Raw genomic sequence first — 22,404 nt, forward strand, 5'->3', positions numbered from 1 at the left:
AAAGAGTGGCTCTGATGTTATCTCGTTCACATTCACAACCCCATTGACACGGTCAATGCCTTGTTCGGAAACACCTAGCCTGATGGAACAGAAAGATAACACCCCTTTCATGGGTAATAGAGGAAAAAGATTGTCTGTAGGCGCAGATAGTTTGAAGTTGCCTTCTTTTGGACACGACGCCATCGGTGGAGATGCACTGAGCAAGCTGTTGGAGCAGAAGCTAAAGGAATTAAGTTATGCAGTCGAGAATTCCCGTCAAGATCATCGCAAAACAGGATCAACCTCTTTGTCAGAATCAACATCTCTCAGCTTGACACCTGCCCTGAGTCCTGCTTTCACTGCTCCACAGCACAATGCAGAAGATTGCTATGCAGTCTTTACGGGGAAGATGGAAAATCCTTGCTTTCCTCAGTTCTCATCCATTGATCGATCTCCGCTTGATTGGAAACACAATTTACAGGTATGCTACATAGATGTCATTCAGGAAATGCCCTTTTGTTGTCTTCCTTTCTTGGTTTCTCATCTCTGTGTTTTATAGTTTAGCTTCATTTCAAGACTAATAATATCATTCGGATGTTCATCTCTGTGTTCATTCGGATGTTCATAGGCAACTGAGAAACTAGACCACAGACAACCAAGCCCTGTTTCTATCCTGGAACCGGCCTTCTCTACTGGAAGTTGCAACTCTTCAGAGAGCACAGACAGTAGCAACATTGACGGTGAGAGAGAGAGCTTATAATCCTAATTCTTTTTCTGAATCTATATTTGGAGTGTATCCCTGCAGAAGCAAGTAATCTGGAAAATACTTATGTGATTTCAGCAGGAAGCAAGGCATGTTCATCAGTACAAGCTCAGGAAGTTCTCGGGTCGAGTTCCATGAATAAGTTCCGGTCCATAGAAGCTGACACGGACTTGTCAGATTCTGCCTCTTCCACGTCTTCAGCAGCATTAGCGGAAAAGGACGCAAACATGGCAACCAAATCAAGAAATCGGGAACTTCAGTACCTTCGACAGATACTTTGCAATCTTGAAACTGCGTTCCATGACTTTGCAGTAGGCAAATCCGACAAAGTTACAGACCCCCGTCTTTTCGACCAGCTGGAAAGTCACATTGCGAGAATTGGAATCGAGGGTAACGATGGAAGAATCGCCAGGAAGCTGCTGTTCGACTGTGTGAGTGAGTGTATTGATGTCAGATGCAAGCAATACGTAGGCGGGGGCTTCAGGACATGGACTAAAGGTTCTGCAATGGCGAAACAAAAGGAGAGGTTAGCTGAAGAAGTGTACAGAGAGATATTGGGATGGAGAGGGATGGGAGATTGTATGGTGGATGATCTCGTGGACAAGGACATGAGCTGTAGGTTTGGAAGCTGGCTGAACTTCGAGAAAGATGGATTTGCGGTCGGGGAAGAGATCCAAAGTCAGATATTAGATTCTTTGGTTGAAGAACTAATGTTAGATTTCTTTTAAGATCACTTCAGCTGTTTCCGTTTGATCTCTGTATTCGACATGAACTGAATATATTCTTCTTTATTTCACAAATGGTATCAGACTACTTTTGTATCGATATGAACTGACGATATATATATATATAGAAATAGATAGATAGATATATATAGAGAGAGAGAGAGAGAGATCCGAGGTTACAATAATTTAACTTTTCTTTTACGTACGTACGGAAATCATCTCGATTATTCAAAGAACCCAACGTCATTACAAGCAAATCTCCTCCAAATCCAACGGGGGGCAAAAACACAGACACTACAAGCAAGTCTCTGGTCTGTCTTTTTGTCTCTTCTGACTTCCTCGTCCTAAGCCAGAGAGACCACCATGAAGAATTGGCCACTTGAAAAAAGGAAAAACCCTTACTTGATGTATTGAGAGAGCCACTTGAACCCGTCTCCGTAACCCATCTTTCTGACGATGCTGCACATGAAAACTTCGAGAGGGCGAACCCCGGAATCCTCTGCCAGAACAACCTTTCCTTTCCCAGTAGTGAAGTTGGTCAAGCCGAGGTGGTATCTGAGCTCGTCTTCCGAGGCTGCATACGGGATATCGATCTTGTTTCCGAGGATGAGAAAAGGAACGCTAGCTAGGGCTTCATCCGAGAGAAGGGCATCGAGTTCTCTCTTTGACTCCGCAAACCTTTCCTTGTCATAGGCATCCACTAAGTACACGACTGCATCAACCTGTTTGAAGATGGGGGAAAAAATGTATAGGATTATTGCTCGTGTATAGTATAACTAATCCAAGTGTCTACTGATACTGGGATTTGGATAAGTACTGGAAATTATTCATTTAGGAATCAAACTTGATATCAAGATAGAAATTCTTCCTTGCAATCTTATAACATCTACACACATTAAATTGATAAACAAAATACCATAAAGGAACTGTTCATATAGATATTAGATTCTACTCAAACAGTTGTCTTCACATAAATTCTAAACCAAAAAGGAAGGCTTCATATGACATGGGAACACAATTTTAGGTGATATAGACATGAACATGGGATAACGGTAACTTATAAACACAAACAAGACATTAGCCACATTACCAAAAGAAAAGACCATCATATATTTGGGTAAGCATGAGATCACTCACTCCCCGTTCTGGGAGGGAGATGAAATGATCATACAAAATACAAGCATCAATAGAAGATTAAGACAAGAATGCATTTATTCCAGAGTAAAAACAAAAGCCATGTTAGCATTTCATTACACAACTTATGAAGTGGATATTCTGCTAAAATGTAGAAGAAAAAAAATGCATAACTGCTATTTTCATTGTCCTATGGCTTCAGTTCTATGGTACTATGTCAAACCATCGCTAGCTATATCTACATATATGTATGTATGTATGTATAGTATATATGTAATTTTACCTTAGCATAGTAATCCTTCCAGACACGGCGAGCGATCTGGTGACCACCCAAATCGAAAGCCTTGAATTTGATCTTCCCAATGCTCAGTTCCTCCGATGTCGGATGCTGTGTCGGCTGGTGCTGCACCAATCTCTGCAAAAAGGCACACGCGAATTCAAAACAAAAAATCCCAACCCTAAACCCCAACCCAGAAAGGGGCAAAAACCCAAAATCCGAAAAACAAGATAGAGCGAAGAACAGACCTCGTCTTTAAGCATGTGAAGAAGAGTGGTTTTCCCGGCATTATCGAGGCCGAGAAAGAGAATCTTGGCCTCCTTCTGCCAGAGACCAAGCGACGCGAGAATCCCATAGAACCAATCGAATAGAAACATCGTTTAGATCTTCAGATCAAACGGATCCGGTGAAGAAAAATTCGATGCCGGAGGAGATGAAGACGACGAAGAAAAGAGCTAGGTTAGGTTGGATCTGATTCTGAAGTGAGGAGACAATTTGAAAAAAAAAACAAACGGAGATGTAATTAAAAAAAAAATCAGACGGTTGCCAGCTCCACACACGTAATGGCAGTATCCGTAATTACTAATATAATTCAATGTGATGCAAACTAAATCCAATTTAATTTATAGTTAAATTTATTAAAATTGAATTTAAATTAGATTGCTAAGAATACAAAAATAATTAAAAATTGGACGAACGTTGAAATATTCTTAAATAATATAGTTTTAGTAAAAAATAAATAATAAAACAGATTAAACTCAAATAGAATGTCGAATTCGGTGGTGAGAATAATAATCCAAAGCGTTCTTGGTCCCTTTAGAAGAACTAGAGGGTCTGTGTTTATTTTTGGGCTCACATCATGGGCCTATAAGATATACACAAGGCGGATATCGTAAAAGCCCATTTAATTTAATAACTTAAGGGTATTTTGGTCATTTAGTCTCCTGTATAAAATCTTCAGAAGCTAGGGTTTATTTTCCTGGCGTCTCTGAATCTGTGTTGCGGGAAGAAAACCTTAGCCAGAGTTCAGCCGATCGAAGAATCCCTCTCGTGTCTCAGGTTCGTTTCATTTTTTCAGGGGATTATGTCGTGAATCTTTTGTTTACATCTCTGGTGCTTATTTTTTCGCGTGATTGATGTTAATTGCGTTTGTTGGTGATGCAGAGATGGCGAAGTCGAAGAACCACACTGCTCACAACCAGTCGCACAAGGCGCATAAGAACGGAATCAAGAAGCCTAGGAGGCACCGTCACACTTCGACCAAAGGAGTAAGTCTATAACATCTCTTTCCTGAAAAACAATTGTGGCGATTCTGATTCGATTTGATTTGATTTTGGAGATGCTAGTTTGGGGGGTGTTTGTTTTGTTTAATTTGGGTGAAAAATCTGCAGATGGATCCGAAGTTCCTGAGGAACCAGAGGTATGCGAGGAAGCACAACAAGACGAGCGGCGAAAACGCTAGCGGAGAGGAGTAAGGCTAAATTTGTGCCTTTTTTTCATGAAAATGGGACTCATCATTGTCGGTTTTCTAGATTCAGGAATTTGATTAAGCTCCGCTTTTTGTTTAATTATGTCTATGAAAGTTGTGGGTGTACTGTTTTGGACGCCGTAATCTCGGAGATTCTTGGTTATCTTTCTCGTGTTTTTCTACAGTTATATGATTTTTCTCGTTTGGTTGATTATTGTTTTGGCAATCTCTCAAAGAAATGGTGTTCTTCTTGAAACACATCCTGCATTGTTCGAACACTTGGGTTCTGTATGTTGAAATGCTGTATATGATTCGATATGAAACCAAACCCCAGATCGGGTTTTTACATCTTTTCAGTATCGGATTTGGTTTGAATACGCTTGTATACTATTTTGTTCGATTATATTTACTTCAGCTGAAACATCTCTCGCAAGACATGTTAAGAGATGTTTTTTTGTTGCTTCTTAGTTCTCATTCTTCCATTGGTCTGCAACTTTTTTTTTACCTGTCGGATATACGATGTTACGTAAGGTGGCAGGCGTGTTATCGTTACCTTCCATCATAATACAATGGAATCGGTTAAATCATCAGCATCTTTTGTATTGATCTCTCTGTATGGCTATCCGTACCATGAAACAATATGCCGTAAAATCGTCTCTAGCTATGGCTCTTCATGCGTGTAACCATCCCAAACGGTATTATTTTTTTATTTTTATTTTTTTGCGTTAATTAAATGGTTCATGAGCTGCAACTCTGTTCCCATAATATTAAAATAAAAGGGTGAAATCTATAGAAATTCTTTAAATTTGTAAAATGGTTAAAAACAGATTTTTCAATTTTTTTGTCGGTAATTTATAAATATATCATTATAATTTTTAATTTATTATGTAAAAATTAGTAATTTGTTTTAAATTGAGAAATTTTTATGTCTTTTATCCTATAATTAAAAGACTAGAACTAGTTCCATGTTTTTGTTCTTGCCGAAATATTCGGATCCTAGGAGTGGATGATCAAACGGGTTTGGTTTAATCGGGTTCGGTTATTTCGGATTCGGCTATTTTAGATTTGAAATATTCATATCCAATTGGGTATATTTTTTAATCGGTTTCGGGTTCAGATCGGTTTGGATCGGGTTCGGTTCAGGTTATCCAAACAAAAAAACGATAAAAAAATTCAAACAATTGTCTTATAAAAATAACAAAAACAACATTTTAACATGTATATTTAGTTTTTTTATATATCATGGTTATAAAACAATATCATTATATTAATTTTTTTAATTAGATTTAGAATATAATACATATTAATTGATAATATATAGATAGATAAACGGATATATTCGGTTACTGTTAATTCGTGTTCGGTTTATTCAGTTTACGGTTATTTCGGGTTCGGTTATTTCGGATTCAGGTATTTCGGGTTTGAAATATTCATATCCAATCAGGTATATTATTTTAATCGGTTCAGTTCGGTTAGAATATATATCGGTCGGGTTCGGTTAGTTTATTTTGGATTCGGTTATTTTGTCCATCTCTGGATCCACCATCCATCAGCTGCCACGTGGATTTCGTCTAAAGACCCTCACGGCATCAGTTTCACTAAAACTCGCGCCGAGAATCTCAAACTTCCCTTCTGCTTCCACGTGGCATTTTTTTACTGGGTGTTTTGTTTGAACGAATCGTCACGCTGTCACGCCTCGTAGGTCACAGAGCCGTAACAATAGTAGATCAGTCAAACGCGTGGGGAGAGAGCGCGTGGGGAAAGTACGGACTTACAACCAATGGCTATTCAGTGAATTTTGAAGGACGTGAGGGTATTAGTGGAATTTTTGTTTATAATGTATGTACAATTTTTTATTTTCCGGCGCTTTTTTCTTTTCCCCCTTCCGCGTTTTGAAGGTCGGGGGAATTCATAGTTGGGGCAAAAGGAAAGGATATAAAAAGGAGGAGAGAGAAACTAGTGAGAGAGAGGGGAAGGGGAGAAAGCGAATGTTAAAGGATTTGTGCTGCTACGTTAATGGCGGTTAGGGTTTTCTGTTGATTCAACCCCCCGAAAACCTTGACCTTTGGCCTATATTCTCGCCTCTGGTTCCGTATCTCTCCTCTTTGCTACAAAACCCTAATTTCGCTTCGGTGTCGACCTCGGTCTCACTCATTTTCGCGGCTCGATTTGGGATTGGAGTCTCGGGACCAGGAGAGGCTAGCGATGGGCGCTCCGGACAAATCGCAATCCAACTCCAATTCGATGCAGGTGCGTCTTTCGGATTTCGCTTTCTTTAGCTGGTCTTCGGTTTTGGTGGTCTATGTTAGGAAGCTCTTGAGTTCAACTTGTGTGCTCGTGATTGATAGATTTTGCTCAAGCGAACTTACATCTGTGCTTCCTTGGTTGCGTTATGTTATGACTGTCCGCTTCTCAGCTGTGTCATTTACTGAAGCAAGTCATAGTTAGCCCAGCAATTTTTTAGCCCAATCCGGTAGGAATTTGAGCGCTTTAGTACATTATAACCAGGTTTGCACCCTGTTGGGCATTTTCATGGCGTCCGTAATTTGGCAGATGTTAATGGTTAGCTAGTTTAGACGTATTGGTCTGATTGCCTCCTGTTGTGTAGTGTATTAGACCTGATCATCTGTGGTATACTCTGCAACTGGTCACTGCTACGTGGTTTAACCTGGTTACTTTATGTTACTTATGTAAACCTATTTACTTGTATATCATCAATCATGATTCATGAACAAGGTGCACTTGTGAGATTCTTCACTTTTTGAATGAATCATGTTTAAGGTTCAAAATTGGAAGTGGTTATTTTATTTCCTCCGTGTCTTGTGGGAGCTAATGTGTTGGGCGAAAAGTACAGTTTTTGGGATAGAATTGTCATCTCTTACTTGTTTCGATTGTTTAGAGAGTGAAGGTCTATCATCTAAACGACGATGGTAAATGGGATGACCGAGGAACTGGACACGTCACTATTGATTATATGGAGGTTTGTAGTAATTCTGAGCTGCTTGCTTTCCTCCTGATGCGTGAATTCTCAGCACTCATTCTGAAAATAAACTTCTCAAGGCCCTGATAGCTAAAGAAATAAATTGAAATGCTATCAATGCAGCGAACAGAAGAACTGGGTCTATATGTGATTGATGAAGATGACAATGAAACTCTACTTGTGCACCACATCAGGCCTGAGGACATCTACAGGAAGCAAGAAGGTAGCCTTTGTGCATTGTGGTTGGATCAACTATGATATCTCCAACAAAATTCTGCTGTTTCTTTTCTTCCGGATAAGTGGTCATCTGTTTCAATGTACAGACACAATTATCTCATGGAAAGACCCGGAGCGCTCAACAGATATGGCTTTGAGCTTTCAAGAGACTGCAGGATGCTCTTATATTTGGTGAATGATTGGAATTTTTATGTTTTCTTCTTTTTTTAACTCTCAATTTCTGCTGTTCATTTCCTGACTCCTAAACTGATGTCTGTATGTATATCCAGGGACCAAATCTGTACAATGCAACGAAATATGCATTTCAACTCTCTTAACAGTAAGTTTTTCTCCCTTGAAGATTATATATTATCAAATAATTTACTTATCGATGTAATCCTCTTTTATATCTAGTGGATTCTTATTCTAATCTGTTGTCCCATATGGGGATGGAATTGGAACTTGGCATTTTTATTTACTGTAATGGCAATATGAGTGAGTGTTTTGTTAAAGAAAACATAGTTGTAAGATGAGTCAATCACAGTGTTAGCATATATGGCCATTTAAGTTTATATATTAATAGAAACTGTTGCAGCACTTACATAATTTTTGAAACTTTTTTTGTCCTTGGCTAGGCACTGGGTTCGTTTCTTGTATATTTTTTAATCAGTTACGAATTTGTATCTGACAACATTGCCCACCTTTGATTAAGCAGGCGAAACATTTCACAGTATGAATAGTCAGCTGAGGGAGCTGCCTGCTGTAGAGCTTTCTACTCTTCCTCTAATAGTCAAGGTTTCGAGATTCTATTTCCTTATGCTTTCATTGTCCTGTGGCTTATTTTGATGATTTCTCGTTGTTGACATTTGTCTCATGTGGTGAAAATTGGAATGTAGCAATCTCGATATATATGTTTTACGGAGGGGATTGTATAACGTTGTGTAGAAAATTTCTTTCCTTTTGGCTGTTTTTCGTTGCATTTCCAACTTCCTCCTCCTGTCTAATGAAGCAAATCTTCCTTTGTTCACTTGTACCTCAGAAATCTATAGTCTCTTTTTTGCCATATATTTATCCTTTTGGCGAGCATCTGTTTTAGCACATCAGTAGGTGGAAGTCGTCATGACAACTCTTTTTTCTTAAAACTTTTTTGTTTCTTATCCTGCTTCTCTGTTTTCCAAGAATTTATATTTGCAATTTCCTTTGCAGATTGTGACTGAGAGTGGTATTACAGATCAAATGCGACTGACTGAACTCATTTTGAAGGATGTAAGTATGTGATATTTTTCAACTTTCCGCTAATTCTGTCTGTATGAGGAATATATGTTCTTCTCCTTTACAATTTTGTTTTAGTTTTATACCTATGGTTGTTCTCGTGGGGGAAAATCTTGTTACAGCTCCAGGTAGTTTCTTTTTTTTTCTGCTCTGATTCAAAGTTTGTACCTATGCACAATACATTTGGCTATAGAATGGATTCAGCTAATATATGAGAAGATCTGATGAAAAGTTTTCAAATACATTTTTTGGCTGGAATAATAGTTCTGTCATGTTTTCATAGACACTTCTTTCTTTAGTTCATCCATCAGTGATTATTCTTATTTATCTTGTCACGGGGAGTAGATAGATCCTGTAAACCTCCTCAATTTACATTCTTTCTTTGATGCAGAATGGTTTCTTCCGGAAACTGATGGATGTATTCAAAATCTGCGAGGACTTGGAAAATGTGGATGGCCTTCACATGATATTCAATATAATCAAAGGAATCAGTGAGTATTCCATTTTTCTCAATGTTACTTTCTTCATCCTTTAATATTTCAGAACTTTATGTAATATCAACATTTCTTGTTTCTTTTATATGCAGTTTTGCTCAATAGTCCTCAGATCTTTGAGAAAATCTTTGGGGATGAATTCATCATGGAAATTATCGGGTGTCTTGAATGTAAGTATCTTGTCACTGGTGAACTTTAATGATCTTCTATTTTTAAAATTTAAATGAAAGTAAGGAGAATGAACTTAGGAACATAGATACTAGTTATTTAGTGCATATACCTCTAGAAACTCTTATAGTTACTGTTAAAATATTATAGCAGTTGGCCACCCTCAAAGTCTAAATCTCCTTTTGACTTCTGTTGGGAACTAGTGGCAGATATACTAGCGAAGAATCTATTTATTGTATGTTGTATATCATGAAATTCATCTGTCTCTACCAAGAGTTTCTGTTGGTTAAGTGATCGGATGGATGGTTTTTCATTACTTATTGCTGATGTTTTGCATTCTTTCATGGGCCCATACCTAATATCTGATTACTGCTGTTTTTTTTTTCTTTTATGCTTGTAGATGACCCTGATGTTCCTCAGTCCCAACATCACCGGAATTTTTTGAAAGAGCATGTTGTTTTTAAGGAGGTAACACAATGCTTCCTTTTTCTATGTTCCATGTTGTTTAGCAATCAGCACCTGTTAGGACACAAAGATAGGAAATGCAAGAGAATTACTGTTCTGATAAGAAAAGAAGATGCTACCTCGGATGCTTGGTGGTTGCAATGCGATTTAGAAATGAGATTTATATAGGTTTTACACAGAAAGAAATTTCAGGTTTGAGATCACCTTTATTACTTTCTTTATTGTTGCAGGCTATACCGATTAAAGATCCTCTTGTCCTTTCTAAGATACACCAGACATACAGAATTGGTTATTTGAAGGTTGGATCTCATGATCAAGCTCTCTAAATTTCTCACTTTTCTTCTGTATTTTTTATTCTAATGATTTTTCGCTTCTTGCAGGACATTGTTTTGGCTTTGGTACTAGATGATGCTACAGTTGCAAACTTAAATTCAATAATCCATGCAAACAATGCTATTGTAAGTTGTGTATAGAAAATTAACCACATTTATGACATCTGAATGCATGCATCTCATACTGTTCTTTCACTCATTGCTCTTTGCCTTCTGTAGGTTGTTTCTTTGCTGAAGGATGACAGCACCTTTATCCAAGAATTATTTTCAAGGTTGAAGTCACCTTCTACGTCTGCAGAATCCAAGAAAAATTTGGTATTTCCTGGCATCAAAATGCTCTTCTTATTTTGTTTGGGACTAGGTACTCTTGTATTTGGTGGAAATAATGTGTTGGAAACTTATTTTGGAATTTCATTGGGAAGAGGAGAGATTCTAAAGGGTTCCTAGGGCGATAGGAAATTCTCTGTGAAAACTGTATTGTCTATCATTGTGATGAACTTAGATTTGCCTTTTTTTTTTCTCTAGCCTGATATTTAGATGAACTAGATAAAAATATTACTTCACGAGAACCATACTGCTACTCAGGCGAGTTAGCCAGACTGATGTGTTCTCATTCTCTATGAAATAGGTGTATTTCTTGCATGAGTTTTGTAGTTTAAGCAAGAGCCTCCAGGTGGTGCAGCAGCTGCGACTTTTTAGGTATGCACTTCACAGAAACTAAATGTATTGGTGTTGAGAATTTGTCTCCTGGAAGAGTGGCCTTTGCATGTTTAGCAGTTATCACATTATCATACCTGGCTTATTTTGTTCAGTGCTTCTTGAGAATGTCTTTGCTAGTTATTCTATATCTATCGGCCTGGTCCTCTGTTTAATTATTTTGTAGGGACCTTATTAATGAAGGGATTTTTGACGTCATAGCGGATGTCTTGCAGAGTCCAGACAAGAAACTTGTTTTAACCGGGTATATGATTTATCTTTGACTCATTATACTGAACAGATTATTGTGGTACCTTGGTTTTCATTGTTTTACAATTACTCTTCCATCCAATTGTCTGTACAACAAATATCTGTTCTTAATTTTTAACATACCCACTCAAGTTTTTTGTTGAAATGGATGCAGGACAGACATCCTCATTCTTTTCATGAATCAGGATTCCAACCTATTACGTTCTTATATTGGTCGACCAGAAGGAACTTCCCTCCTTGGTTTCCTGGTAATTGTTTTTGGCATTGGGTCATCTCTTTACCTGTCATCCTCTTTCTTTTTCCTCCCAAAGCCTAACCCACCCAATCCCCCACTGGAGTAGTAACCTGTTCCATTGTTTGTTTAACAGGTTAAGGGATTGATGGAAGATTTTGGTGATAAAATGCATTGTCAGTTTCTCGAAATTATAAGAAGCCTACTGGATTCAAATGCATTGTCTAGTGGAGCTCAGGTGCATAGTTGTTGCCTTTCATTACCCCATTTTGCTCATAAGCAGAAGGGGGATAGTATTCTCTTCATTTTATTTGTGCGACTCTATTCCTAAGAACTGTCTCCACAAGTTGGGGTTAGTTCTTTTGTTGTTGTATCCATTGTTCTTAAACATGTACGCTAGATGCTGGGGGAAAAGGCCCTGCGATTTTGTGTGAACCGTATTCATTTTTCTCTTCTAATCTGGTAAAGAGTCATCATGATCTCTATTAAACTTGCTCTCTTCAATGAATCTGTCATTTTAGCAGAGAGCAAGTATCATGGATATTTTCTATGAGAAGCATCTACCTGAGTTAGTTGATGTTATAACTGCCTCATGTCCTGAGAGGCCTGACAATAAATCTGAAGGTGTGGCCAGAAAAGTTGGAAGCCATCATGGTGCAAAGCCTGAGGTGTTGTCAAGCATTTGTGACTTGCTGTGCTTTTGCGTTATGCAAGATTCATCCAGGACAAAGTAATCCCTGTTATGCTCATCACGGTAATTTTCTTTTAATCTCATGTTATCATATCAGCCGTCTAATAGTGAGGATTTTCTTCTTTTGTCTTCAGGTACAACTTTCTTCATAATAATGTGATAGAGAATGTTTTGCATCTCACTCGAAGAAAGGAAAAATACTTAGTGGTTGCTGCTATTCGCTTTGTCCGAACTCTTCTTGCTGTACTTGTAAGTAAATTTGGATTAGCATTTTGGAAATAGATTTACATGATTCCTTGGAAGTGGTAATCAGATACGGTTCCAGATTTGTTGAGTAGAAAACTATGGAGAAGATGAAGACTTGTTATCTGGAATGGATCCTTATTGCCCCCTTGTGATTGAAAGTTTGAGGCCTATTAGTATCCATAACTAAAGAAGCATGAACATCTTGAGTAGATCGAGATTATTCAATACACAAAATAAATAAGTAGCCTTACTACATTTTTTTCCTGGTAAGTAAGAGCTTCAGTGTCATATCATGAGCTTTGTGTTATGGGTTGATGTTTTTACGACTGCTAATATGTATTTTTTTCTATTGACATTGTGTTTGATTTGTTATCGTGTTTACCACTGTTCCTTTGGATCAATAAGTTTTGAAGGACTATGGAATTGCTGAAACATTTTTCTATTTCAGGATGAATATGTGCAGAATTATATTGTTAAGAGCAACCTTCTGAAACCGATTATCGATGTGTTTGTTGCCAACGGCAACCGATACAATCTACTGAACTCTGCTGTGCTGGATCTTCTTGAGCACATACGCAAGGTTCCATTTCTTCTTGTTTTTGCTCAGTTGCATCTTAGGCCCTTATTGATGTTCCTCTGTACATAATATTATATTATCGACCACTTTGTGTGCAGGGAAATGCAACAGTGTTACTCAAATATGTGGTTGATACCTTCTGGGACCAGTTGGCTCCGTTTGAGTACTTGACCTCCATTCAGGCTTTCAAGGTGAAATATGAGCAGGTATTGTTTCCGGGTCTTGATTTCCGCTTTGGAGATTTGGCTTGGCGTTCCTTGCCTAATGATGCATTTGCAGTGCTTAGAAAGTGCTGGACCAAAGAGCAATGCTGATTCAGTCAACCCTAGAAGAAGAACCGATGAGCGTGCTTTGGATAAAGAGGAGGAAGATTACTTCAATGAGGACAGGTGTGAATCTGAATCAGGCTGTTAAGACATCCATAACCATTTGATTCTCTTCGCCTTTTCTGATGATTTATATCCAAATTGGATACTGACAGCGATGAAGAAGATTCAGCATCTGCTTCTAATACACAAAAAGAACAACTGAAGTCCCATCTCTCCAATGGAGTGGCTGCAAGCTATGCATCTTCAAGGTATAAGTTAATAGAGCCTCGTATTAGAAATTCATGAAAGTTAATGTCATAAGCAAGTATCCGTGTTAATGGATTTGCCTTGTTTACATTATTGTATAGCCCAAGGTCTGGTGGATTGGTAGACTATGAGGATGATGATGATGGTGATGATGAAGGCTATAAACCACCTCCACGGAAAAAGCCGGAAGCTTCAGAGGATGAAGTCGAGTTCCTTAAGCTTAAACGCAAATCCCCATCTGGTGAAAGAGAGAAGGAACCATCAAAAAAACAATGGTTGGTGAAAAGCTCCAGGAAGGAAAACGCATTTACTGCCCTCTGCTCGACGCTTAGCCAGGCGGTTCATCCTGGTAAGATAACCACCGCATCTGCAGCAACTCTTTCAACTGAAGGAACCAAGAACGCGCCCGAAGGACGCCAAGGAACAATGGGATCTGAGAACTCAAGAAATTGTAACGACAATGGCAGCAGCAGTTCAGATGAGGAAAACCATAAGGACGAGAAAGAATCAACTTCGGGTAACTTGTCTGACAGCAAACACGAAGCATCAGAGAACGGAAACCTTAATGGTGGGGAGGAACCTCCGTTAGTAACTCCAAAGTCACCACCCAGAATGGCTGTAAATGGATCCTGAGCTTCAAGACTTTAGGATCGTTGATTATCTATCTCTCTGTTACAGAAGGAAGACAGTTTCAAGGGGGCTGCAGGGCTCTGGACGAACATCGGGAGAAATCTGGAAAAGGAATGACAGAGAGAGAGGCTTTGATTCTGATACTAGTGGAAGAAGAAACTGTACAGAGCGGACAATGGATGGGGACAAGAGGTGGTGTTCTTCTTGTTCATAGTCGTTGGCCGCCCCTTCTATATCTATATATATAGCACCAGAAAAAAGATGGTTAAGGAGACAGCCCATTCTAGGGTGGGAGTAAATCTGCGAGTTCGCATTTGTAAGCTACAATCCATCAAATCATCACTAACTAACTCTTCATTCATCCAAACCCCGAATGGTTCCTTAGATCTTTTCCTTTTATAATATTAATTTAGTCTTTCTATATAATAAGTTTCATTTTTCTTTTCGGTGTTTTTCATTTGTTGTAAAATATGTTTTGACGCATGGGATTTTGTTGTGGGGGTTAGAGAGGATGCTCAGAATGTGAAGCACCGTATTGATTTTCTTCTTAGTGATGATGTTAGATCGCTTATAAGCAACAATAGAAATCCATATTTTCTAAGAAAAATAAAATAGAAAACAATTAATTATTATTGTCTTTTTTTTCTATCCATATAAATTAATATAATGCCGAGCCGAGACACTTTTGTTGTCCCTCGTGCACTATTTGGAGTAGTCAAACGCACAAGAAGAGAAATGGCTTTTGTGTTGGAAATTTTTTTTTATAACAAGGTTCGTTTTTGAGTCGATTACATCCATCCTAGTCCCAGAATCAGGTTTTGTATATGTATCATTTTGGTCCCGAAATTATATCTCTCTCCACCAATAAAATCGAATTCATAATCTTAAAGGTGATTTTGCCGTCTCTCATCCACTATACCACCAACTATTGGTTTTTAACTTTGAAGTTATAATCTGTGTTCAATAGTTTTCATTTTCTGTACAACAAAAATTCACTTTGGTGAAAAAAACATAGATGATACAAAGATTTTTAAACAATTATAATAATTGGTTGTAGGACTATTTTCAAATGATAGAAACAAATCTAAATTTATATTGAAGTTATATATATTCAAAGGTGGATTTTAAAAGTAATGGAGATTGTTGTTGTGTGTACGTGCAACTCCAATTTTTTTTTTGTTTCTTTTGATGGTGTTTTTTTTCTATAAGAAATCAAACTTACGATTAGATGCAGAATGTCAGAAAAACAACAACAAAAAATGGGGCAACTTCCGTTATATCTTTAATGTGCTATATCAACTTCCACTCATACCCTCCCCTTTTAAAAAAAAAAATCCAACTTCTAATATACCCTCTTCAATTAGTAATGACTAAAATACCCTTTTATATTTAATTTTTTAATAAAAAAAATTTCCCAAAAATTAGTTGTCTCTCTCCTCTCTCTTTTCGGTTTCTCTCTCCTGCCTCTCTCTCCATTGTCGACATTGAGCTCTCTCTCTCCTACACTTTCTCTCTCATCTAAATCTTTCAATTTTTTCTCCAAAATCGATAGAAATCAAAACAAAATCAGTGCAAAATTGTCAAAGAAGTTGAAAATAGGTAAGCAATTGTGAAAATCTTATTTTTTTTCCTCCACGTTGATGGTTATCGGTTTTACATGATGAACAGTGATGTTTTTTCTACCTTTTTTCTTCTAATTGTTGAAAAATGATGTTTTTTCCACTTCTTTTCTTCCACTTGGTGATGTTTGTGAAGTTTTGTCCTTTGTTGAAGATCTGGTTCGGATGGTATCAGGTTCACATGGTCACATGGTACCAGGTTCGCATGGTCGCATGGTACCAGATTCGCATGGTCACATGGTACTATGTTCATATGATCACATAGTCACATAGTCAAAAATGATAATAATGGTCACATGGTCATTGTGTCCAGAATAGTCGAATTGATCTGCATTTTGTACGTATGTTTTCTATAACTATTATAGACGGACGAGATAAGAGATCACAATTGTATATTTTCTGTATGATAGTAAATGGATAATGAAAAAGAATGGAGAATAAGAATGAGAAGGAAAGGTGATGAAAAACCAAAGAGTGTTGGAAGTTACTGGATCCGGCTGTAATTGGAAGTTGCGTACGACATTGATCTTAAACTCGAAACGTTGGAGTGTAAGAAAATACAATCTTATGCATAATTGTAAACCCGTATCAAAATCTAGCAAAGCTATGAAGGGTACAAAGAAATTGGAAGACAAACAAAAAAGTGAGAGACCTGAACAAAACCGCTTTTCAGATCCTAGTGTAGTTCAAAAGTGGATCTATGTCACAACAAGAGTATCAACATCAACAAAATTTCAGTGAAACCCTAATTTTGAATGAATAAAGAAATATAAATTGTATAATAATGTTATATTATATATGTACATTAAAACATTAAGATCTTTGTATAATATTGTGTTAAAATAATGCATTATAATACTTTGATTTCATTCTACATATTAAAAAACAGTAAATAAATTATCTCATATAAGTAGTGTTTGGGTCTCATGTGACCAGCATGTGACCAATGTCAATTTCACACTATGTGACCATTGTGACCTGTGACCAAGTGACGAAGGTAAATACAGGTAAAAACGTAATTTCGAAGCTTTGGTCTGTTATTATAAGGTATAAAGAACTCAAATATTATGTTGATGATAAAATTACAAAACGTTAAAACGAGTTTATAATACAAAAAGACCAAAATTATCAAAATTCTTAATAAAAGACTATGAACACTAATGTATCACATTTTTTAGAACTACTTTTGCACACAAAATTTGAATAACTCAATTATTATAGTTAAATATAGTTCAAAATAGTGTATATGGAAGATGTGATGACAATCAGATCGATTCATTTGAAAGAATCCACTAAATCGACCTTGTGACCAACTGTGACCTATTGTGACCGAAATATTATGGGTCCCAGTTTGAACATGTAATATTTCTGGTAGGGCCCAGTATAATCCAAGTGTGCAAAAAAGTTACGGTTGACAATTCAACACTAATTTTGGTGGGACACAACATTTCAACCCATATTTTTTATCTTCCAATATTTTTTAACCCATTTTTTTCCCTCCAAAATTTTTCAACCCAAATTTTTTATCTTCCAATATTTTTCACCTCATATGTTCAAATATAAAATAAATATAAAAAATAATATCATAACATAAAATTCTGTAGGTTTATAATAAACAAACAAAATGTCATAACAAAAAGAAATAAGTTCATAACATAAATAAGTTCTTAATTCTACTTTTGAATATTTCTATTGACAAATATGGTGGCTGTCAACTGCTCACGCATCTTGGTGACATTGTCATCACATATAATTGTTGTTCTTCGTCTTCTTTTGCTCGCTCATCTTCTACTTCTTCATTTATCAGACCTTTTCCCTTCTTCTTCTTCTTAGAAGACTTTGTCGAACGAATTTTCAAGTCATGAACTCGATGATGTCAATTCCTCCAAATAAAAAAGTACTTCGTCAAACGCTTCCTTCTTTAGTATACTCTTAATTCCATGAAAATAGATGGCACTGTGATACCATGGTACCATGACACCATGACACCATGTGACCATGTGAACATGGTACTATGTGGCCATATGAATATGGTACCATGTGATCATACCAATATGGTCTCATGTGACCATGTGAACATGATAATAGTTTGAGTTTAAAATACCTAAATCTAAATTTTGTTCTCTAACAATTTTTCCTCCAAAATTTTCCCTCCAAAATTTTTACATGCAATATTTCTGGTGGAGTCTAGTATCATCCAAGTGTGTAGAAAAGTTACGGTTGACAATTTAGAGTTTCAGTGGGATCCTTTTGTTTACTATTTTCAACCTATATTTTGTTATCTCTATAAGCAGTTTCATATATAAATAAACAAAAAGTATAAAAAAATTATAACTTAGTATTCTAATAAACAAATAAAAGAATGTTATACTTAATGTTCATAAAAAAGAGATAAATTATTAGCTGAAATAAAAGTTAGTCAACGATGTTCTTACACATCCAAGTGGAAGATGTCCTTTGAAGTAGGGCCCGAGATCGCCCAAATTAAAATTAGCAAGTCGCCTGATTTTTCCCACTACTTGATGTACTCCGTGAAAATAGTGTCATTAACCATGTAATTGCTTTCTATTTAAGTCACCGAATTCTATAAAACGCAAAGTCGTATATCATACATTGTCTCCTCAATGCGCTACAAAAAAAATATATGTTAGCATTCTGGATCATGTTTCAAAATCCATGTGACCATGTGACATGGTACCATGTGACCGTGTGACATGGTACCATGTGACCGTGTGACATGGTACCATGTGACCATGTGACATGGTACCATATGACCGTCTGATATGGTACCATGTGACCGTCTGACATGGTACCATGTGACCGTGTGACATGGTACCATGTGACCTGTGACCCTGTGACGTATATGAAGAGATGACTTTGTGACCATACCACCATATGACCTGTAATCCTGTAATCTATATGAAGATATGACCATGTGACCATACCACAATGTGACCTATATGACACTGTAACCCTGTGACCATGTGACTCAAATCATCATGTCATTCATACATCTATATATCGACCCATATGATACAGTTACCCATTTAATTTTTCTAAATCACCATGTGACCCAAACTGACTCATTTAACTCGATTTAAATCATTTCACATGCCAATCAATTATTTCACTTAAAACCCAATATTCTATTTCGAAATTCCCAAAATTTCAGAAACACAATATTCTATTTCGAAATTCCCAAAATTTCATAAACCTAAACCATATATTTCTACTTACAAAACCCAAAATCCAAACTTCAACTCAACAACAATACATTTTAAAATCCAACAAAATTGATGAGAAAGTGTTTGTTTAACCTACCATTTGTTCTTTTAACTCTGAAATTTGCTTACAGTTCTCACTTTCGGAGGAAGATGAAGATGAGGCCACCGATGATTTGAAGTTATGTTCTTCGCTCTCGACGTCATATCTTCTTCAACTCTCTAATTTCGCTGGAGATTTGAAGAGAAACAGAAATTTCTAAAGAGAAATCAGGATTTATGTCACTAATCGATGGTAGAATGAGAGTTTTGAGAGAGAGAAGCTCACGATTTGGTAGAAGGAAGAAGATGAACAGTGGGTTAGGAGAGAGAAAGCCATTATTGTTTTTTAACTTTACTTTTTTTTTAATTTTGAATATTTTTAATTGAAAAAGGAGGGGTGTTTTTGTCTTTATCGTATTGTATGAGGTTTTATGGTCTTTTTTGTTATGAATAATACTTTTTTTTTTATTTTTTGTTTAGAGGGTATAGGAGGAAGTGATTGTAGCATTGAGAGGGTATTATAGCTATATCCCCCAAAAAACATATGTTCCGTAATATCCCACAATTTTATTTTATTTTATTTTATTCTGTCTGTGTTTTCCTTTTTGCTTTACAAGTATATATTTGAATGGAGAATATTACAAAAATACCTTTAAATATCGATTTTACTTACATGACATACCCTTTTAAAAAAACCTTCAAACAAAAACTGTAAAAGAATGAAAAGACATCGTTACCCCTTTTAAAAAATACACGTGTCAACATTTGAATGAGAAAGAACAAAAGTTGGGAAGTTACTAAATTAAAAAAATTTGAAAAACCAAACAGTTTTTTTTTGTCCCTTTTCGACATACACTTTCATTTCTTCATAGTGTCGTTTCTTCTTCTTCATTTTCTCTTCACTCTGTGATTTTTCTGTGCGATCTTTCTATGCGAGTTCGTCAAACTCGTCAAATTTTCACGAAGAATGGCTTCGTCTTCATCATCTTCGGCCCCCTTTTCGGACCCTACTTGCGAAGACCTCCAGGTATAGTTTTTTAACTCCGCAAAAATCAAATTTTTTAGGGTTTCGGGTATACATTGAGATTCGGTTTTAGATTTTCTATTAAGTTTTCGTTAAGAATAGGGTTTGAAATAAAATTTTGAAAAACTATGGTTTGAATGACAAATTGTCACTGAAATATCGAAATATGGTTTTCGGATTGGGTGAGAAATATTGTTTTGTGAAAAAGACGGATAGAAATCGAATCACGATGATATTGTCGACAGTCGGATGCACTAAAACATAGATTAATGGTCATGCTAGATATTAGTTAAACTTAGCGCACCCGTCAAACAAGTCAAACTATTCGAGTCTCAAAAATGTTCAAACTCGTCAAACAAGTCGGAGTTTGACGAGTTTGACGAGTTTGACGTGTTTGACGTGTTTGACGAGTTTGACGTGTTTGACGAGTTTGACGTGTTTGACGAGTTTGATAATGAGTGTTAAATTTGTTTTTGCAGGTACCTTTTGTGTATGATTTTAAGGACATTCATATGGCTCCTAAGATCACGACGAAATGTTATCCATATCAGACTGTTAGATCTCTTAAAAAGGCCTTGACGGATGAAGAATTTACATATTTCCAAAAAGAATCTCAGTTTCGGCATATTTTCCATCTTGGATGTAAGGACACATTGAAGATGGTTCCGGCATCAGTCCTCTTACATCGGGCACTAAAATTGGAAGGAGAAGTGAAACAGCTATGGTTTGTTCTGAATGGCGTGCCCATCAGATATTCGATCACCGAGCATGCGATTATCTGCGGCCTAAATTGTGAAAAGTATCCACAAGACTCGGCTAAATGCTCTCCTTGTAACAAAAACACGCTCAATACGTCATAATAGACCCTGTACACAACTTTGAACCATCGGAATATCATTTTGACCACAGGTTGACCGCGTTGACTCGTCAAATACGTCAAACTCGTCAAACACGCCAAACACGTCAAACTCGACAAACTCTCTGATTTGGCGAATTTATCAATTGCGAACCACAAAAATGTTAATAAGCACCTCGTATAACAAATTTGATAAGTAAATAATAATCGCAGCTATATAAATTTAGTACCTTATTTTGTGTAGCAATGCATGTTCCCCCAAATGAAACCCTAATGGTCTATTACACTTTATGTTACACATTGGTCTAGGGTAGAATTTATCATTTTTCCAGATGCTCTCCTTACAACAAAAATACGTTCAATACGTCATACTAGACCCTACACAACTTTGAACCATCGGAATGTCATTTTGACCACAAGTTGACCGTGTTGACTCGTCAAACATGTCAAACTCGTCAAACTCTCTGATTTGGCGAATTTATCAATTGCGAACCACGAAAATGTTAATAAGCACCTCGTATAACAAATTTGATAAGTAAATAATAATCGCATCTATTTAAATTTAGCACCTTATTTTGTGCGAAAATGTTAATAAGCACCTCGTATAACAAATTTGATAAGTAAATAATAATCGCATCTATTTAAATTTAGCACCTTATTTTGTGTAACAATGCATGTTCCCCCAAACGAAACCCTAATGTTCTATTACACTTTATGTTACACATTGGCCTAGGGTAGAATTTATCATTTTCTCAGATGCTCTCCTTATAACAAAAACACGTTCAATACGTCATAATAGACCATGTACACAACTTTGAACCATCGGAATGTCATTTTGACCACAGGTTGATCGCGTTGACTCGTCAAACACGTCAAACACGTCAAACTCGTCAAACACGTCAAACTCGTCACGAATGCGTGTTACGACTTTGACCAGTGTTATGAGTTGATTAGTATTACGATGAGTTTGACAAGTTTGATCAGTTTGACGACTGTTTTTATCATATAATACACGAGTGAATTAGTCCAAATATGAATTGATAATGTCATTACATGCACGAACATAATATTATGACTCATACGTCTGTGACATCATTGATGTACTGACCGAACCTACCGAACATGATTTTCTTTTTTCGAGTCTCACCAGATCTAGAAAATCGGTTTTGTTTAGATCTTCCACTTACTCGTTTTTCTTCCACTATAAGCGGCAATACCACTACATCTACATTTATTGGATGAGTTTCTTGGAGATTTCACTTGTTTTTCGCAGCAAATTTACCAAAAAATCGTGCTGGAGAAGAGACATTCAAGAGAGAGAAGAAGAAAAACTCGAAGAGAGAGAATGCGATGTATGGCGGGAGACAACGATAAAGAGAAGAGTGAAAATGGGGATTAAAAGTAGATCTATATTTTATTTATTTTAGTATATTATAATATTATATAAATAAA

At 36.7% G+C, this 22,404-nt stretch overlaps 4 protein-coding genes across 10 annotated transcripts; 3 read left to right on the plus strand and 1 right to left on the minus strand.

The window, feature by feature from the left end:
- Positions 1-6: 6 nt before the first annotated feature.
- On the plus strand, positions 7-1,567 carry LOC104802701. 2 transcript variants are annotated; one of them, XM_010526424.1, is made up of 3 exons: positions 7-460; positions 608-719; positions 821-1,567. In XM_010526424.1, the coding sequence occupies exons 1-3, from the start codon at positions 56-58 to the stop codon at positions 1,468-1,470; spliced, it is 1,167 nt and encodes a 388-aa protein (XP_010524726.1). In that variant the 5' UTR covers positions 7-55; the 3' UTR covers positions 1,471-1,567. The 2 variants fall into 2 exon arrangements, with proteins under 2 accessions (XP_010524726.1, XP_010524727.1); XM_010526425.1 differs by having other exon boundaries at positions 824-1,567.
- A 103-nt stretch (positions 1,568-1,670) lies between these two features.
- On the minus strand, positions 1,671-3,422 carry LOC104802702 (GTP-binding protein SAR1B-like). Its single transcript, XM_010526426.1, has 3 exons — positions 3,127-3,422; positions 2,885-3,016; positions 1,671-2,189 (listed from the first exon to the last, which is right to left on the minus strand). Exons 1-3 carry the CDS (start codon positions 3,253-3,255, stop codon positions 1,866-1,868), a joined length of 585 nt encoding a protein of 194 aa, XP_010524728.1. The 5' UTR covers positions 3,256-3,422; the 3' UTR covers positions 1,671-1,865.
- A 424-nt stretch (positions 3,423-3,846) lies between these two features.
- Positions 3,847-4,560, plus strand: LOC104802703 (60S ribosomal protein L29-1-like). The gene is made up of 3 exons (XM_010526427.2): positions 3,847-3,937; positions 4,043-4,146; positions 4,270-4,560. Exons 2-3 carry the CDS (start codon positions 4,045-4,047, stop codon positions 4,351-4,353), a joined length of 186 nt encoding a protein of 61 aa, XP_010524729.1. The 5' UTR covers positions 3,847-3,937; positions 4,043-4,044; the 3' UTR covers positions 4,354-4,560.
- A 1,683-nt stretch (positions 4,561-6,243) lies between these two features.
- Positions 6,244-14,740, plus strand: LOC104802704 (serine/threonine-protein phosphatase 4 regulatory subunit 3A-like). 6 transcript variants are annotated; one of them, XM_019201247.1, is made up of 24 exons: positions 6,244-6,596; positions 7,246-7,326; positions 7,450-7,549; positions 7,650-7,734; positions 7,833-7,882; positions 8,255-8,337; positions 8,749-8,808; positions 9,206-9,305; positions 9,401-9,478; positions 9,877-9,944; positions 10,172-10,240; positions 10,322-10,399; positions 10,493-10,588; positions 10,902-10,972; positions 11,157-11,234; positions 11,394-11,487; positions 11,608-11,709; positions 11,993-12,201; positions 12,297-12,411; positions 12,857-12,988; positions 13,084-13,191; positions 13,265-13,374; positions 13,467-13,562; positions 13,662-14,740. In XM_019201247.1, exons 1-24 carry the CDS (start codon positions 6,552-6,554, stop codon positions 14,191-14,193), a joined length of 2,640 nt encoding a protein of 879 aa, XP_019056792.1. In that variant the 5' UTR covers positions 6,244-6,551; the 3' UTR covers positions 14,194-14,740. The 6 variants fall into 6 exon arrangements, with proteins under 6 accessions (XP_019056792.1, XP_019056794.1, XP_019056793.1 ...); XM_019201248.1 differs by having other exon boundaries at positions 6,245-6,596; positions 11,996-12,201; XM_010526428.2 differs by having other exon boundaries at positions 6,245-6,596; positions 8,258-8,337.
- Positions 14,741-22,404: the final 7,664 nt, after the last annotated feature.

The sequence above is a fragment of the Tarenaya hassleriana genome, unplaced genomic scaffold (assembly GCF_000463585.1).
Source record: "Tarenaya hassleriana unplaced genomic scaffold, ASM46358v1 Cleome8, whole genome shotgun sequence".
In the NCBI taxonomy this organism is placed as follows: domain Eukaryota; kingdom Viridiplantae; phylum Streptophyta; class Magnoliopsida; order Brassicales; family Cleomaceae; genus Tarenaya; species Tarenaya hassleriana.

Bases quoted from the DNA above. Each gene is read 5' to 3' on its own strand.
- LOC104802701 (XM_010526424.1), top strand. From the start codon at position 56: ATGCCTTGTTCGGAAACACCTAGCCTGATGGAACAGAAAGATAACACC. The intron at 461-607 runs GTATGCTACATA...GGATGTTCATAG, and splicing joins ATTGGAAACACAATTTACAG to GCAACTGAGAAACTAGACCA. The intron at 720-820 runs GTGAGAGAGAGA...ATGTGATTTCAG, and splicing joins AGACAGTAGCAACATTGACG to CAGGAAGCAAGGCATGTTCA.
- LOC104802704 (XM_019201247.1), top strand. From the start codon at position 6,552: ATGGGCGCTCCGGACAAATCGCAATCCAACTCCAATTCGATGCAG. The intron at 7,550-7,649 runs GTAGCCTTTGTG...TTCAATGTACAG, and splicing joins CATCTACAGGAAGCAAGAAG to ACACAATTATCTCATGGAAA. The intron at 10,973-11,156 runs GTATGCACTTCA...ATTATTTTGTAG, and splicing joins CAGCAGCTGCGACTTTTTAG to GGACCTTATTAATGAAGGGA.
- LOC104802703 (XM_010526427.2), top strand. From the start codon at position 4,045: ATGGCGAAGTCGAAGAACCACACTGCTCACAACCAGTCGCACAAGGCG. The intron at 4,147-4,269 runs GTAAGTCTATAA...AAAAATCTGCAG, and splicing joins GTCACACTTCGACCAAAGGA to ATGGATCCGAAGTTCCTGAG.
- LOC104802702 (XM_010526426.1), bottom strand. From the start codon at position 3,255: ATGTTTCTATTCGATTGGTTCTATGGGATTCTCGCGTCGCTTGGTCTC. The intron at 3,017-3,126 runs GTCTGTTCTTCG...GCCTTTTTGCAG, and splicing joins TTCACATGCTTAAAGACGAG to AGATTGGTGCAGCACCAGCC. The intron at 2,190-2,884 runs GTAAAATTACAT...ATCTTCAAACAG, and splicing joins GGAAGGATTACTATGCTAAG to GTTGATGCAGTCGTGTACTT.